The 15,621-nt window shown below is 51.7% G+C and overlaps 1 protein-coding gene across 5 annotated transcripts in view; it reads left to right on the top strand.

Annotated features, from left to right (window-relative positions):
- Positions 1 to 15,481, top strand: part of LOC122202718 (inositol 1,4,5-trisphosphate receptor interacting protein) — a 31,544-nt gene extending 16,063 nt beyond the window's left edge. For 2 of the 5 annotated variants that reach the window (XM_042909191.1, XM_042909192.1), the window contains exon 2: positions 3,596 to 7,986. In XM_042909191.1, coding sequence (XP_042765125.1) covers positions 3,609 to 5,267 — 1,659 coding nt within the window. In that variant the 5' untranslated portion in view covers positions 3,596 to 3,608 and the 3' untranslated portion in view covers positions 5,268 to 7,986. Of the gene's footprint in view, positions 1 to 3,595; positions 7,987 to 10,414; positions 11,711 to 13,950 lie in introns of those variants that run through there. The other 3 variants (XR_006194840.1, XR_006194841.1, XR_006194842.1) reach the window with 3 other exon arrangements.
- Positions 15,482 to 15,621: the final 140 nt, after the last annotated feature.

Here is a 15,621-nt window from a genome sequence, read left to right as displayed (position 1 = left end):
ATATATATCCATGGCTCTGGGAGAGGCTCCCAGATACCTGTCTGTCCCTCTGGTCTCCAACAAGACTCACACCACTCTGGTTCCTTCTCATTCTTCTGGCTCGGTGGCCCCAGGGAAGTGTTCCCTTTGGTTTGTTTTGGGGAGGAAAAGTAGAGGATCCACCCCGGCCCCATCTAGTGAGCACTGAGCGGCCACGGCCTGTTCGCCATCCCTTAGGGTGCCATAGGCAGAGCCGGCCTATCCACACGTTAAAAGCAAAATTATACCTCATCTGATCCCTGGGAGGGAGTTGCGGTTTAAGTAAGGACTGAGTCAGAACTCCACCTCCAGGAGGATCCAGGCCTCCAGAGGCTTCTCCCCTTTGCTGGAGGGCAGGGTGGGCAGAGTGGCATGCCAAGGGACAGCAATACTGGGGGAGCATTTTGTGCTTTCACAGCACTTTTGAGCGTGCTTTGCTCCGCACTCCTAGGACTTGGCAGGGTGTGCTTAGCAGGTGAGAAAACAGAGGCCTGCAGAGGCCTAAGGGGAAGGCCCTGATGTTGTAGGGCATCTACTCTGTGCCAAGCACCTGAGATGAATTATCTCCCTTAACTCAACCTCCCTGTGAAGGAGGGTCTGCTGTTAGCCCCATCTCACGGGTAAAGCAGTGGAGTCCTGGAGAAGCAAGACCACTCAGCAAGGAGTAAAGTTTCAAACCCAAGCCTGTCTGCTTCTATAGCCCAGGCTCTTTCCACTTTGCCACCCTCTCCCTCGGGCTCCCAGCAAGTCTTGTAACCCTACAGCTGTCCAACTGTCCGTGGTACTGTGGGCCACTTGCATCCTCCGGAGTACCTTGTAGAGGCATCTGTGTGGCCCATCAGGAACCCCTGCAGGCAGGTTCACTGTGTTTGCCCATCCCATCACTTCACAGCTACACTTTTATAAGAAAACTTGCTCTGAGGAAAGCTAAGAGCTTTTTTTTTTTTTTTTTTTTTTTGGTTTAGTGCTTTATATGCATTACCTCGTTCAAGCTTTGCAACGGCAGATATTATTGCTATTTTATGGATGAAGAGACTGAGGGTCTACGAAGTTGAGTTGTTTGTCCAAGGTCACATGGCATGTGCTGGGCTCTGTCTTGTCTAGTCTGGAATCCGTCCTCTTAACCCCTTGCACACAGAGTCGATGGCTCCAGTTCATTTGGAGCTTTGAACCTTGCCTGTCGCAGTGCAAGGAGGCCATTACAGCCCTTGAACAGGGCCCGAGGATGCACACAGGTAGCCCTGTGGAAGCTGTTGGGGAGGGAGGAGGAAGACTTCCCAGTCTTAAGGTTTGACAATGGTGCCATTGCCCACTCGGTAGCAGCCTATCCTGAGTTCGCATGAAGACTAACCTCCCGGGTCAGGGGTTGCCCAGGATTATTACTGTGACTTGTCAGGGCCTGCCGTGCCCAAAGGTGGCCTGTAGTACAGGGGCCCTCAAGGTCCTCAACACCCCCAAATTACCTGCTAACTGGCTGTTGCCTGGTGCTCTGCCTGTTAGCACACCTTTATCTTAAAACCCTGACCCGTGTTAATAAGCCAGCCTTGGACCACCCTGGCAAAACTTTCCATTGATGTGTCTCTAATGTGGAAACCAGGGCTGACCTGTTCCTGCAGTTCTCTAGCACACTGCTCCTGGTCTTGGGGAAGAAAAGCTGGCTAGCTGCCCCCTGTACTTTTTCCTCAGCCCGCCCACCTTCCGGTCTGACTTCCTCCACTTTCTCCTGTCCTCCGTCTCCTCAAGTGCACCCCTGAGGCCTGAGTGTGTGTGCACACTGATTTCGGCTGCAGGCGGACCCCTCTTTTGGTTCCTGCTTGCGTGTCCAGCTGCGTCTAGGATGGAGTCACATCTGAGCAGCGGGCTTTACCCAAGTGTGGCAACTCAGGTTGTGTACATCCTGGCACTGCTGGCCAGAATCTGCAGAGGTTTCTTTACCTGATGACACATACCTGTTCCTTGGCACCATTAGGGTAAGAACCCGAACAAGTGGTTTTAAGGGTGCAAGTTGAAGGTTAAGAAATGGGGCTCAAGCAAAGTGGAAAAGCTCCTATCAGCATGTGTTGGCATACAGGGGGCCAGGGGAGCCCTCTGTGTTTTTTGTTGTCTGACAACGACCTCATTTGGCCATTTGCCCTCCTAGCTGAGGTCCCAGGCAGGGGGAGCAGGGCAAGTATGGAAAAGGCCCATTGTTACTTCTCAAGCTTCCTGCCTAGGAGAGGAGAGGGTGTAATAGAAGGCTCAGACTTTAATGTGGATGGTATTAAAATGCAGATTCTGGTTCAGTAGGTCTGGGATGGGGCCAAGGTTTTGCGTGGCTAACAAACTCCCAGGATTGAATGGGGTTAGCTCTTCCCTAAAAGTCGCTTGAGATCTAAAACTCCATTTGTCCTGGAGGAATGGAGTATTGCCCTTCACACTAAGAAGTCAGATTTAAAGTTTAGAAGATTCATGAGAGCAAATCCAATGGCTCAGTCACTCTGGTTGTCTCCAAGATGGCCCTGGGGAGAGCTCTACCAAGGAGAAGGCCAGGAGGTCAGTGTCTGTATTTGGGGTGAGGCCTCACGTATCAGGAGAGGTTTACAGCGGGGGAAGACAAGGGCCCAAAACTGCTTCAAAAGCACTTGCTATTGGATGAATATATGCTGTTCACCATCCACTGCTGTGTACCCACTTTTCACGGGTCACGGCATCCATCAGTACTGTGACCCTGTGGCTACCGTGGCTTTCCTCTTGTACAGTAAGGACACTGGGTCTCAGAGAGATGTGTTGACATGCCCAAGGTCACACAGCTAATTGCTTGGGACTCAGCCTTCTTGTTCTCAACCACTAGGCTTTACTGCATTGAGGAAAGACACCTTTGCCACAAGGAATTCAGTGGGGGGAGATGGGTTTGAAGTGATAGAAAAATGACTCAAACTGATTGAAACAAAGCAAAGAAATCATTGATTTATATGATTTTAAAAGTCCAGAGGCAATGGATCCAGAGAGTCTGCTTTTGTCTATGTTGGCATCTTTCTCAAGCAGTCCCCCCTTTGAGGCAGCTGGAGAGCCACCGGCAGCTATAATCTTGTTCCCTGGCAAATGAAGGCCACAGGGCAAGTCTTTCTCCCCATTGGCCCCGACAAATCCTACCTGGTCCTCCCTCCCATTGGCCCCAGTGAGGTCCTCTGCTCCTCACTGAATCCACACTGTCGGGGCAGGGAGTAGCTTGGGCCTGAGTTGTATGTTCCTCCCTGGAGCCGGGGTGGAATTATCCACCCAAGCCATAGGACAGGGAGCAGAAAATGGTTGACTGCTGGGGAAAGTGGGTTGCTCCTGCCAGAGAGAGGAAAACCTGGGCAGACAGAAACAGGGCCGTCTCTGTGGGTTGCTCAGCCAGGATTGCTGGTGTGGGACTCTTTGCAGTTCTTTCTTCCAAGGCTACATGGAAGCACACAAGGAGACCGCGGGTTGGGTGGGAGAAGAACCATAAAACATTCACCAGCTCCATGGGGCAGGGGTTGGTGTGAGGGTCCGGGGAAGAAGCCTCACGGAGAGACGCTGGGTGTGACCGTTGATCTGTGTCTCTGTGTGACAGGAAAGTTGCAGCCATGGCTCTGGGGCTCTTCCGGGTGTGTCTGGTGGTGGTGACAGCCATCATCAACCACCCGCTGCTGTTCCCGCGGGAGAACGCCACGGTCCCCGAGAACGAGGAGGAGATCATCCGCAAGATGCAGGCGCACCAGGAGAAGCTACAACTCGAGCAGCTGCGGCTGGAGGAGGAGGTGGCCCGGCTGGCGGCCGAGAAGGAGGCGCTGGAGAGGGTGGAGGAGGAAGGCCAGCAGCAGAACGAGAGCCGCACGGCCTGGGACCTGTGGAGCACCCTGTGCATGATCCTCTTCCTGGTGATCGAGGTGTGGCGGCAGGACCACCAGGACGCGCCTTCACCCGAGTGCCTGGGCGGGGACGAGGACGAGCTGCCCGGCCTGGAGGGTGCCCCGCTCCGGGGCCTCACCCTGCCCAACAAGGGCACGCTCGACCACTTCTATGAGCGCTGCATCCGGGGGGCCACGGCCGACGCGGCCCGCACCCGGGAGTTTGTGGAAGGCTTTGTGGATGACCTGCTGGAGGCCCTGAGGAGCCTCTGCAACCGCGACACGGACATGGAGGTGGAGGACTTCATTGGCGTGGACAGCATGTATGAGAACTGGCAGGTGGACAGGCCGCTGCTGTGCGACCTCTTCGTGCCCTTCATGCCCCCCGAGCCCTACCACTTCCATGCAGAGCTCTGCTGCTCCCGCCACCCCGTGCCCTTGGATCGCCAGGGCTACGGCCGGATCAAGGTGGTCCGGGCCGACGAGGATCCCCTGGGCTGCATCTGCGACAAGACCAAGCTCGGGGAAGACATGCTGTGTCTCCTCCACGGCAAGAAGAGCCTGGCGCGGCCGGGCAGCGAGGTGGAAACCCTGCTGTGTGCCAGAGGCGCCCCATACCTGGACGCGATGCAGGTCATGAAGTGGTTCCAGACGGCCCTCACCAGAGCCTGGCACCGCATTGCCCACAAATACGAGTTCGACCTGGCATTTGGTCAGCTGGACTCCCCTGGGTCCCTCAAGATCAGGTTCCGCTCAGGGAAGTTCATGCCCTTCAACCTGATTCCTGTGATCCAGTGTGACGACTCGGACCTGTACTTTGTCTCACACCTTCCCAGGGAGCCCTCTGGGGACGCCCCGGCATCCAGCACTGACTGGCTCCTGTCCTTTGCCGTCTACGAGCGACAGTTCCTCAGGATGACGTCGAAGGCGCTGCCTGAGGGTGCCTGTCACCTCAGCTGCTTGCAGATCGCCTCCTTCCTGCTGTCCAAGCAGAGCCGCCTGACTGGCCCCAGTGGGCTCAGCAACTACCACCTCAAGACAGCCCTCCTGCACCTGCTGGTCTCCCGGCGGCCCGCCGACTGGGAGGCCGGGCAGCTCGATGCTCGCCTGCACGAGCTGCTCCGATTCCTGGAGAAGAGCCTGCTGGAGAAGAAGCTCCATCACTTCTTCATTGGCAACCGCAAGGTGCCCAATGCCATGGGACTCCCTGAGGCCGTTCGCAGGGCAGAGCCTCTCAACCTCTTCCGGCCCTTCGTCCTGCAGCGAAGTCTCTACCGGAAGACGGTGGACTCCTTCTATGAGATGCTGAAGAACGCCCCAGTGCTCATTAGCGAGTATTCCCTACATATCCCCTCAGACCATGCCAGCCTGCCCCCAAAAGCTGTTGTCTTGTAAAGTGTCCAGGACCCAGAGGCTCGGGGTGCAGGACACCCCACATGTCCACACCTCTGGGGGTATCTACAGGGCCTGTCCTGGGAAAACAGTGGGCTTTGTTGGGAGCCTCACCCCACCAGGAAATCCAGGCCCTACAGCCCGGAGGAAAGAATCCCACACCGGAAGCTGGTTTGCTTTCATGCCAACTGGGGCCTACTGGTGAGGTTATGGCCTGGGTTTGGTGGACGCCCTGCAGCTTACTTTTGGATCACCACAAATGGCCAAGAGGATGATGAAGTACTCCAGGGACACTAAGTTAAAGACAACACAAACATCGATTTGAGTGCAGATTTTTCCTCCTAGGTCCAGTCTTTACTTGGATATCAATAGACGATCTCTAGGAGGGCTGACAGGGTAGTATGTTAAGACCCTGCACCCTGTTTCCAGTTACTCTTGGCCCCGGCCATCTGCACCCAAGGCACTAACAGGGACAGCCGTGGGAATTTGCAACCTTCTGTCCACAGCCTGCAAAACAGGAATCTAATGCAGCTGCCATTTTTTAAGCTATTTGGAAAAAAGACCAGGTAGAGATTTGAGGCCCCAAGAGGCCAGTGTCTCTGTTGCACAGAAGTGGGTACTTGGTGGCAGAGAGAAGTTTCATGTGGCCGCTTTTTCAGCTACATGTCTCAGGGTGCACCCCCTCACCCTACCCCTTCCCCCAGTGTGCTGAACTCTGTGGGTGCCACACACCGTGCAGGGTACAAGCTCCACGGCCCCTCACCCCTCTGTATTCTCTCCACAGCTGGTCTCCACGTGGTGGGGGAGGGCAGATACCAAAGGTGGAAGCTCCAAGAGACACAGGGTGAGTGGGATAAAGGATAGCACCTACACCCAGGGTACTCTGGTCTGGTTCGCAGCCTGGCCTCTGATGCCCGGTTTAGAGAAAGTTGCAGAGCTGAGAAGTGACAGATGCTGTAGCCCTGAGTTTTCTTCAGCAGGGTCTCGGTCCCAAAGCAGGAGTGCCTGGAGGCCAGGGGAGACCAGCTCCATCTGTTGGCCCCAAGACTTGCTCTCTCTAGTGGGGCTCCCTCACTGCACAGAACCCTCTTTTCTGGAAGGGGCCTTGCCAGCCACACAGATGACCAAGACCCGGAGAGGCTCAGCTGACTGGGAGCACACAGGGACGGTAGTGCAGACCCAGCCCCCAGACCCCAGAGAGGTCACCTCAGTGCGGCCGGGGGCCCCGGTCACTGGGCAGGTGCCAGAGCCTGTGGTGAGCGCTGGCCTGTCTCCAGGCCTGTTTAGGGGGGTTGGGAAGCCACTCCTCCTCCACTTGTGGCTTCACTGGCCCTTTGGGAGTTCCTCTCATGGCATTGCCTCAGTAACCCTTACAGCAAGCCGAGGGGGAGGCAAGAATGAGGGCGCCTGCACCAGCACCTGGGTTCCCCTCCAGGGTTTAAGCCGGCCATGCCTGCTGAACAGCCTACCCGGTCCACCAGGCTGTCAGGCTCACCATGAGCTGCAGAGGATCCTGTCCTGACCCCAGAGGTCCTCTCACCTGGCCCCAGGGGCTCTGGAAGATGGACAACCGGTTTGCCTGCCAGGGTTTACTCGAAGCAGGCTGGGCTGTGATGGAACACTGAAACCTGTAGGAACCCTTCCGTATGAGCCGGAGTCAGACTGCACAGACTGGCCGCTGGGGCTGTAGGGAAGGGGCGTGCCCACGTGGCCCCCAACAGTAGCCCCAGGCCCCCCATTCAGTTGGGACTTGTTTCCAGAGTCGGGTTGAATTTCCATATTTATTATTGCCCGTGCCTTGCATTCCCCCCTCCTTCATCCGTATCTTATTGTGCTTGGAGGAGACCCCACAGCCAGGAACCAGCCTCCAGAAGCCAGGACCAAGCCTGAACCTCCCTTGGCTCCCAGAAGAAAGTTCACTGAAAAATAACCTCTGGCCTCTTGTTTATTCAGAGATGCCAACTCAGCGGGGAAATGGGGGTCTTTATGCAGCAAAGCTGCTTCTGAAGCAGAGAGCAGCAGGGCTCTCGGTGTTTCATGCTGCCTTATTTATATTAAAGGAAGAATTAAATTCTTACAAGAAGTAGAAACTGGTCACGGTGTTTCTTTTTTACTTCAGGAAGTCTGTGAGGTTCCCAGAGCAGAGTTGGGGAGTGGGGAGGGTTTCCTGTTGACCATCGGAAGCTTTCACTCCCTTTTGATTCTTACACTTGTGGGAAACTTTTACAAATAATGCAGTAGAACATTTCTAGCCCATCTTCGAAGCAGCCTACAGAGTTCCAGAAGGGGAACATGGTGGATAGCAGCACAAGACCTTATGTCACAGAGCATGATGTGCAAACAACTGTGGGAGAGAGAAGGAACACGAAGCTTTTGGTTTTTGAGGAAAGACATGATCTTTTAAGTGGAAGCTTTAGTCCCTCAGGGCACTTCTGAGGCATTTCCACTGAGGACCCCCAGGTCCTCTTCCTCTTTCTCTGAGGAAGCTCTTCCCTTGGCCAAGCCTATTTGACTTCACCGGGCGTCCGCTCACTGGTTGTGTGACATAATCCAGAACCACATTTTGTTGTACCTCTTGACAACACGGAAAGGAGTAAGGCGGCCTGAGGCCAAGACGCTGGTTAGATTGAGAAGGGCCACAAGAATGATGGAAACGGGGCACCTGGGGGGTTTAGTCGGTTAAGTGGCGACTTCGGCTCAGGTCATGATCTCACGGCTCATGAGTTCGAGCCCCGCTTCGGGATCTGTGCTGACAGCTCGGAGCCTGGAGCCTGCTTCAGATTCTGTATCTCCCTCTCTCTCTGCCCCTCCGCCCCCCTTAAATATAAATAAACTTTTTTTTTAATTTAAAAAAAACGAATGATGGAAATACTGGTGAATCCACAGGAGAAATCCAGTTCCGGCTGTTTTACCAGGTGTGGCCCCAAAAGACACATTACAGGTGTCCCCTGGGTGCAGGTTTCTGGGCCACGCTGCAGACGGCAGTGGAGTCTCTAGGAGTCTGGCCCAGGAATTTGCATTTTGCCAAGTTCCCCAAGTGATTCTGAAAGTCCAAGAACCACTGATTACCCTGGGGGGATAAGGGGATAGGCACTGCCTGATATGGCTTCTGAAAGATGGGTAGGACTGACCAGGAAGAGTGTTCCAGCCAGAACCATGGAGTGAGGCTAGGAAAGCATAATAGATATAGGCAACATTTAAGTACCATCTGCCTTGTGCCAGTCACCCTCCTACGTGCATTTCTGTGTATTCATGCATTTAATTCCCACGTCAACCCCGAGATGTGGGTGCTGTTATTATTCTCCCGTTTTCCAGATGAGGAAGCCAAGGCACAGAAGGGTGAGCGGCAAAGCCAGGATTTGAACCCAGGCAGGGCTGGTATATATGCTGATAGATACAGAGAAATCATAGCAAATGAGTCTGAAAATGTTGGGGCTGATCACAGAAAAGCCTTGAAGGCAAAGTAAACCAAGGTAACTTTGAACTTCATAAAATGAGAAGTGGTAAGCCATTGTTGATTTTTGAGTGAGACAGTAACTTCATCTGCCCCAAACCATGAAGCCCCTATGTGGTCAGCGCCGTGCTAGGTGCTGCAGGGGGTTACGGCCAACTTCCAGGGTGGGATAGGTGGCAACTGGCAGGGTCAGTGAATGTCCTGGAAGTTCTTTTTTTTAATGTTTTATTTTTGAGAAAAAGCGTGAGTGGGGGAGGGGCAGAGAGGGAGACACAGAATCCGAAGCAGGTTCCAGGCTCCCAGTTGTCAGCACAGATCCCAAAGTGGGGCTTGAACCCACGAATCGTAAGATCATGACCTGAGCTGAAGTCCAAGGCTTAACCGAGTGAGCCAGGTACCCCCGTCCTGGAAGTTTTAACTGAAGTCACTCCATAGGCTGTGATTCAGAACATTCTCATGCTCCATCTTTCTCCACCTCCTGGGATAGAGCTGGAAGGTTGTTTGGTTTGGCCAGCAGATCAGGAGCGGACAGCACCAATAACCACTCAGTGTGGGAAACACGCGCCCTCCGCTTGCCTGGTGCCCACCCCGCTCACCCTCCTCTGCCTTGCCCTCAACCCCCCACACTGGAAAGAGCATCTTTTAGATGGCATCCAAAGATCGCTTATTTGTCTAATTAGTTGGGGTTTTTTTAATAAAAACAATACAGTCATGATAAAAAAATTCAACCATTGCCAGAAAAATTAATAAGATAGAAGTACCCACCCTGTCTCCATCCATTCCCCTGCCATAACCAATATGAAATTTCTTGTGTAGCCTTCCAAAATTTTTCTATGTATGTATCACATGTGTGCATGCACCCCATTTCTTTTTACATAAGTTGCATCATACCATCTAACTTTCCTTGGATACCATTTTGAACATTTGGTTCTACTCTCTTCTTCAGAATAGCTGCTGGCTTACTACCTCCCTGTATGTATGCATGTACCCTAATTTACCCAGCCTCTCCTCCTGAGGAACAGTTACGGTGGCCCCACTTTTTTTGCTATTATAAACAGCACTGCAGTGGACATCTCCAGGCATAAAGCCCGCTTTGAAGTGATCTGCCCTTCTGGTAATTGCTATAATATGTACTCATCAATTTGGTATTTATGGGTTCACCTCCAGGTATCTTACCATAAAAATCAACTATTGCCTGAGATTTATTCCATCATCTTAACTCCAGAGCGAGGAAAAGGCATTTTTAACCAAGTACTGAGCAACATAACTTGTGTTCTATCCTGAGTCAGGCACTATGTGGGAAATAGAAGTCTAAGACAAGGGCTGTATCCCCAGGGATGTGGGTCTATTAAGAAGACAAAACTGATGGCCAAAATATAAGCCAGAGAATAGCAAAGAGCATTAAGGAATTGTAAGTGAACTGATGTGGCTCTGAGGCCTGCATGGCCAGAGGGAATTTGAGAACTCCCAGATCAGCTTTGGGCTTGGGCTGTAACAGCTTTAAGCTCCCTTATACCCAGGAAAATGGGAAGGGCCTCCCCAAAGAAAATCAAATCAAAATGATTGTCGTTCTGTTCCCAAATGCTTGTGTTCTGCTCATCTGGGCCCAGGGCTGGTTTATTTCCTTCTGCACAATGTAGGACCCTGCTTTCACTATGTAAGTGGCATTTTCTATTCCTTTGATGTTCCTCTACAGCCCCACAAAGAAACCAGAAAATAAAACTGTCAACAACAAATTCTCTTCCAGCAAGATGGAACCACATAAATCTCCATGATGTTCAAAGACATTGCTTCTTTTCTTCCTGGGAAAAGGTAGGTCTTAAAAGTGCCAGGTGAGATTTGCAGGACAGGGGTGGGGTAGGGGATTGGGAAGAATTTGGTCCCATCTGTTTCTTTAAAACCCACTGATCAGTGATCTTTTAGATTTCTCTTAAGGTAACTGTATTTAAGATAGAAACAAAGCAAAGACCCACTTCCCACCCCTTTCTACAAGCCGCCCTTGGGCCTGTCTTCCTACCTGGCCAGAGATGACTTACGCAGCCCCCAAGGCCTCTCTGTTCACTTATTTCTGGAGAGTAGACTGAACTATGTTGGGCCAGATATCTCTTGGGACAGTAGTTGGACCTCCAGTGGCTGACTATTGTCTTGAGGCTCCTTCAAACAGCATGACTAGTGCTGAATCAGCCCCAGGATCTCCCAGCCAAGGACCATGAGTCAGCCCATACCGACCCCCTACCCCAGGAATCCGGGCCAACCAAGACGACAGCAGAGGCCTTAAGTAGAGCCTGATGCAGGGCGGAGGTTGGTGGCATTCCGCCCTCTTGAGACCCGTACTTTGCTGGGACCAATTCCCAAGAAGCCCTCTCCGCACATTTGTGTCCTGCAACATTTTATAACCTGGCCAGGCAGGGAAGCTACCAAAGCTCCACCCATCCAGAACCAGACTTAGAGCAGCAAGATCACTTAGCCTGAATGTTTAGCGATCCAGAGAGAGACAAGGAAGTGCAGACCCCTGCCCTGTCTCCATGTGCCCACTCAAAATGGAGGCCCACATGTAAGGTGCTGCCCACTAGATACCCAGCTTCTCTCATGACAAAGCCGTGCAAAGACCAATGAGTCAGATTCCAGACCACGTAAGTGGCACAGGGACTAAGAGCTTGGGTTCTGTGTTCAAATCCCAGCTATGCCAGCAAGTCTCAGCAAGTCTCTTAGTTTCTACGAGCCTTGGTTTTGCCTGTTTCTTCTATAAAATGGGATCACGCTGTCCACCTCATACAGCCATTGAGAAGATTGGGTAAAAAGGTAGGATTTAGCTTTAGGACTTGAGTGATAAAGTCAAGGACAACAAAACCAAAAATAGTAAGCTCTCCATAAACGGAAGGTTGTCTGTTCTGACTCTACCTTGGGTTCCTTCCTCCATAAACCTGAGGCCTAGGTTTTAGGTTAGCAGAGCCCCAGCTAGCTCTTCCTCTGGCAGCCTCTGCAGGTGGAATGTCTGTTCCCCACCACACCTCTGCTACCATCAGATGGTCCCAGATAAAGTCTCCAAAGGGGGCCTTGCTCTTTAGCAAATGAATGGCCAATTACCATTTATTTTAGGATGGACTTTTAAAAAACAATTCCTGACCTTCCCATCTGTACAGTTTCTAATTATTTATCCTGGTACCTTCCTCCTACGGCAGAAATGCACAGAAACATGCAAATACACACACACACACACACACACACACACACACACACACACATATATCCTTTGAGAGACTTTCTAAATCCCTAAGCATAATAACCCAAATATTGCATGGCTTTGGAAACAGATTTATCTGTTTTTATCAAAGGCTGCTCCTGCTAACAGATAGCCATACTAGGTTCAGAAACCTGTCTTGTGCTCCCAGGAGAGGGTCCGCTCAGGCTCCCTTGGGTGGGCTGCACAGTCAGAGCCTGCCTCAGTTGCTTTGGGCTTGCAAATGCTCTTTCTAGCCTGCCCCGTATGCCAGGGAGCTGACTTTTGCTTTTCAGCCACGCCCTGCAGGCCATTTGCTACTGACAAAGTAGGCCGCCTGGACCCCTGCTGTCTACAAGGGGAGTCTTGGTGCAGTGGATCCTTGGGAGAAAGTGACAAGACAGTATTCCACAGCTCTTCCCTGGAGCACGTGTGTGATCATCCTTTCCATGAGCAGCATGCTCCTGGGGTGCTGGTGTGTTCCATGAAGCACCCAAGCTGCCTAACAGCTGCACAGGCCTTTGGTCATTTCAAATCCATTCCCTTAAGTGTGCTCCAAGCAGGCCAAGAAGTGAGATTCTGAGTACTTCTTCGCAACATGGGAAAGGGTATTTATTTTACTATCATCAACAATGTGGCAAGATCTGGGGACTCAGTATTAAACTAGGCTTGGAGTGCTAGGAAGAGGAGGAGGAGAGAGAACAGTCCCAGCTTCCAAGGGCTCACAGGTCATTTGAGATCAAACCCACACACGGAACCAGGAAACACTCCAAACCATGAACCAAGCCATGTACAATGTAGGACACCATGTCCCACAAGGTCATGGGAGAATGAACACAGAGGTCAAGTCTGATCTTTCACAGAAGTCTCACCATGATGATAGGGTTTCCTACCATTCACTGAGCATTTACCTGGCAAGTGTTGAGGCCTTACGTGGATGATCCCAGTATTCTTCAACAACCCTACGAAATAAACACAATGGTCTCATTTTACAGATAAGAAACTGATGCTCAGAAAGGTTAAGCAACAGAATTTAATGAGTGGCAGAGCTAGGACATGAGCTCAGAATATCTGACCGAACAGCCCTATTCTTATCCACACTGGTATGCTATCTCTTTACACAAAGAAGAATTTTTATCTGAACTTTGCCAGAGAAAAGGCTGGTTGAAAAAAACAAAACACAAAACAAAACAAAACAACAGGCTGCTCTGAGGAAGACTGGGAGAGTGGAGGAAACAGTATTCGCAAAGGCTCAAGAGCTCTGACAAGCCAGATGGGAGCAAAATGTTTGAAAAAGCCAATGGCCAGGCTTCCAGGGACTCACAGAGGAAGATGAATGGGAAATGAGTCTCCTGGGCGGGTACAGTGTTCTGTGTGGGAGGGAAAAGGAGAGAGAGGCTGGAGGCTAATCAACAAGAGCCCCCTTGGGCTGGATATTTGGTTATTTGTGAAGACTTTAGGTAACAAATGGAAACAAGCCAACATAAACCACCCAAGAGTCAAGCTTGGTTCTGAAGGCAAAGCAGCACATTCCCCCTGCGTCAAGAAGGCCCTTGACTTTGACAAAGGAAAGGTGGACCAGGCAACACATGAAACTGAGGAATCAAAGGAGAGAGACACACACACACACACCTGTACCCAGAGCTCCAAAGGGCAATGTGGAGGGCACACACAGAAGAAACACTCCAGCTCGGGCCTTACAATTCAGACTTAAGCCACTCGCACGCTCAACCGCTGCTTTGTCTGAGATCAGAGAGATTTTGAGCTAGAAGGAACTTCAAGTAACAGTCACCATCTCCCCCTACCCCCACCATCACTTCCAGCTGTCCCAGCCACCCAGCCTACCCCCAACCAAGCCAGGATGTCACTGGACTCGGTCCAGATGGGCTCCAGTTCAGAACCACTAGGGACGGGAGCTTCACAGGACCTCCTCTGGTCAAGGATTCGGATGTTAACCTCATGTATGACAATGAGGCTCTTTCAAACTATTTTTCTCTTTTTCCACACCGCAGGACATAGAGAACAGCTTTCAGCTTAAATCTGTAAGTTCGACATGCTTTTATAAGATATACACCGATTGTTAAAAGCGGTTATCTCTGCAACACGAGATGGTGGAAGAATTCCTATTTTCATTGTTGCATTTTTTAAAAAGCCCTAATATATTATTTCTGCCCTCTCCTGCAATAAAAGACATGGTATTTTAAAAGCTCCTTGTGGAGCATTATTTAATTGCCTCTCTTCTCCAGGCTAAATCCTTACACTTTTATCCAGAGGTTAACAACTGATTCCTCTGTGGGGCAGACGGGTGGCATAAAGGAGAAGGAAGACATGGAAGACAGTGCAGGTGACCCCAGCAAACTGCAGAGAGCATGCCTGGCCGAAAAGCATTCACCTCCCAAAGTGGGCTGTGGGCCACCAGCCTGCAACCTCTCCCCACGAGCACTTTTCTCATCCTGTGTTTCTTGGTTTTGCAAGCTTCCTAAATTAGTATGTAGAGCCCCAAAGAGAACATCTTTGGTTTTGGTCATCCAAAGACATGCCATTATCTGTTGTGTCAACAGCAGTTTTGGTCTCACGCCAAATACTTGCCAACACACAGGATTTTACACCTGCAAAGTCCGATCAGTCCCCGAGTCCTAGGAGAGGCCACAGGGGCCAAGCAAAGATCCAGGAAAATGTGACTCGCAAACTTTGCTCTGCTCTGGCTCGGGTACCATGGCAACAGGGCGCCCCATCCTGAGCAGACTGCCCCCGTCACGTGGCGCCCGTTCTGGCAGATCAGGCCACCTCACCAAAGCAGGCTTGCGTCTGTCCAGCTGGCTCAGAGCCACACCGGTAGCTATTGACATGAGTCAAAATCAACCCAGAGGCAGCAGATGGCCGGGCTGGGCTGAGACGTGGGGAGAAACAGGGCTGGCTGGGCTGAGTCAGAGGCAGGGGCTGCAGACAGCTCAGTGGGCACCGACAAGTCACAATATCACTCCCACTACTGCCTGGTCTTTCGCCACGGCTGGGAAGCTAAGAAGAGGTTCAACATGAACAGAGCTGAAATGATGACAAGCTGATCCCCAGACCTGGAGATAAGATGGCATCGGACAGCCCTGTCCCACTCCTATGGGGTAAGTGATAGAAGCTGCCAGTGTCCGGTTCCTGCCGGCACCCCCAGTCACCCTCGGTCGTGAGCAGTGCTGGGCAGAGCCAGTTGAGGTGCCATATGGGGCCAAGACAAGCGTTCCCACTGCCAGAGAACCAGCTCCAAAGCACGAAGTCTACAGCCTCCACCAAGATGAATGGAATGACCAGGGGCTCCTGTGTTTTTGTCATCTTTCGCCCCCACATGGCCCAGGGCTTGGTACACAGCAGGCAACCAGAGGCATCTGTTGAGACCAAGTGAAAGTGTGTGTGATGCAAATGCAACCAAGTGACCTTTGCCTGTGACTGGGTTTGGGGCGTTGTTTATTTTTTCAAGGCAGGATGTTGGCTATAGAACATTCTGTGAGCCATCCTGAGCCCTGACAGCACCGGTGACATTCTGACGTAGTCGGTCTAGGGGAACAACGGGTGTTTCATTTCCTGCTTCAGGATTTTTTTAGTCACAAGACCCTCGGTGTCTCCCAGGCCAGCGCCAAAGTGTGAACAAGAATGATACGCATGTATGCCCATGTGGACAGCAGCTTTCAGTT

This window comes from Panthera leo, chromosome D2 (assembly GCF_018350215.1).
Source record: "Panthera leo isolate Ple1 chromosome D2, P.leo_Ple1_pat1.1, whole genome shotgun sequence".
NCBI classification, from domain to species: Eukaryota; Metazoa; Chordata; class Mammalia; order Carnivora; family Felidae; genus Panthera; species Panthera leo.
The sequence above is the reverse complement of the archived record's forward strand: the minus strand, read 5'-3'. Positions and strand labels throughout refer to the sequence as shown.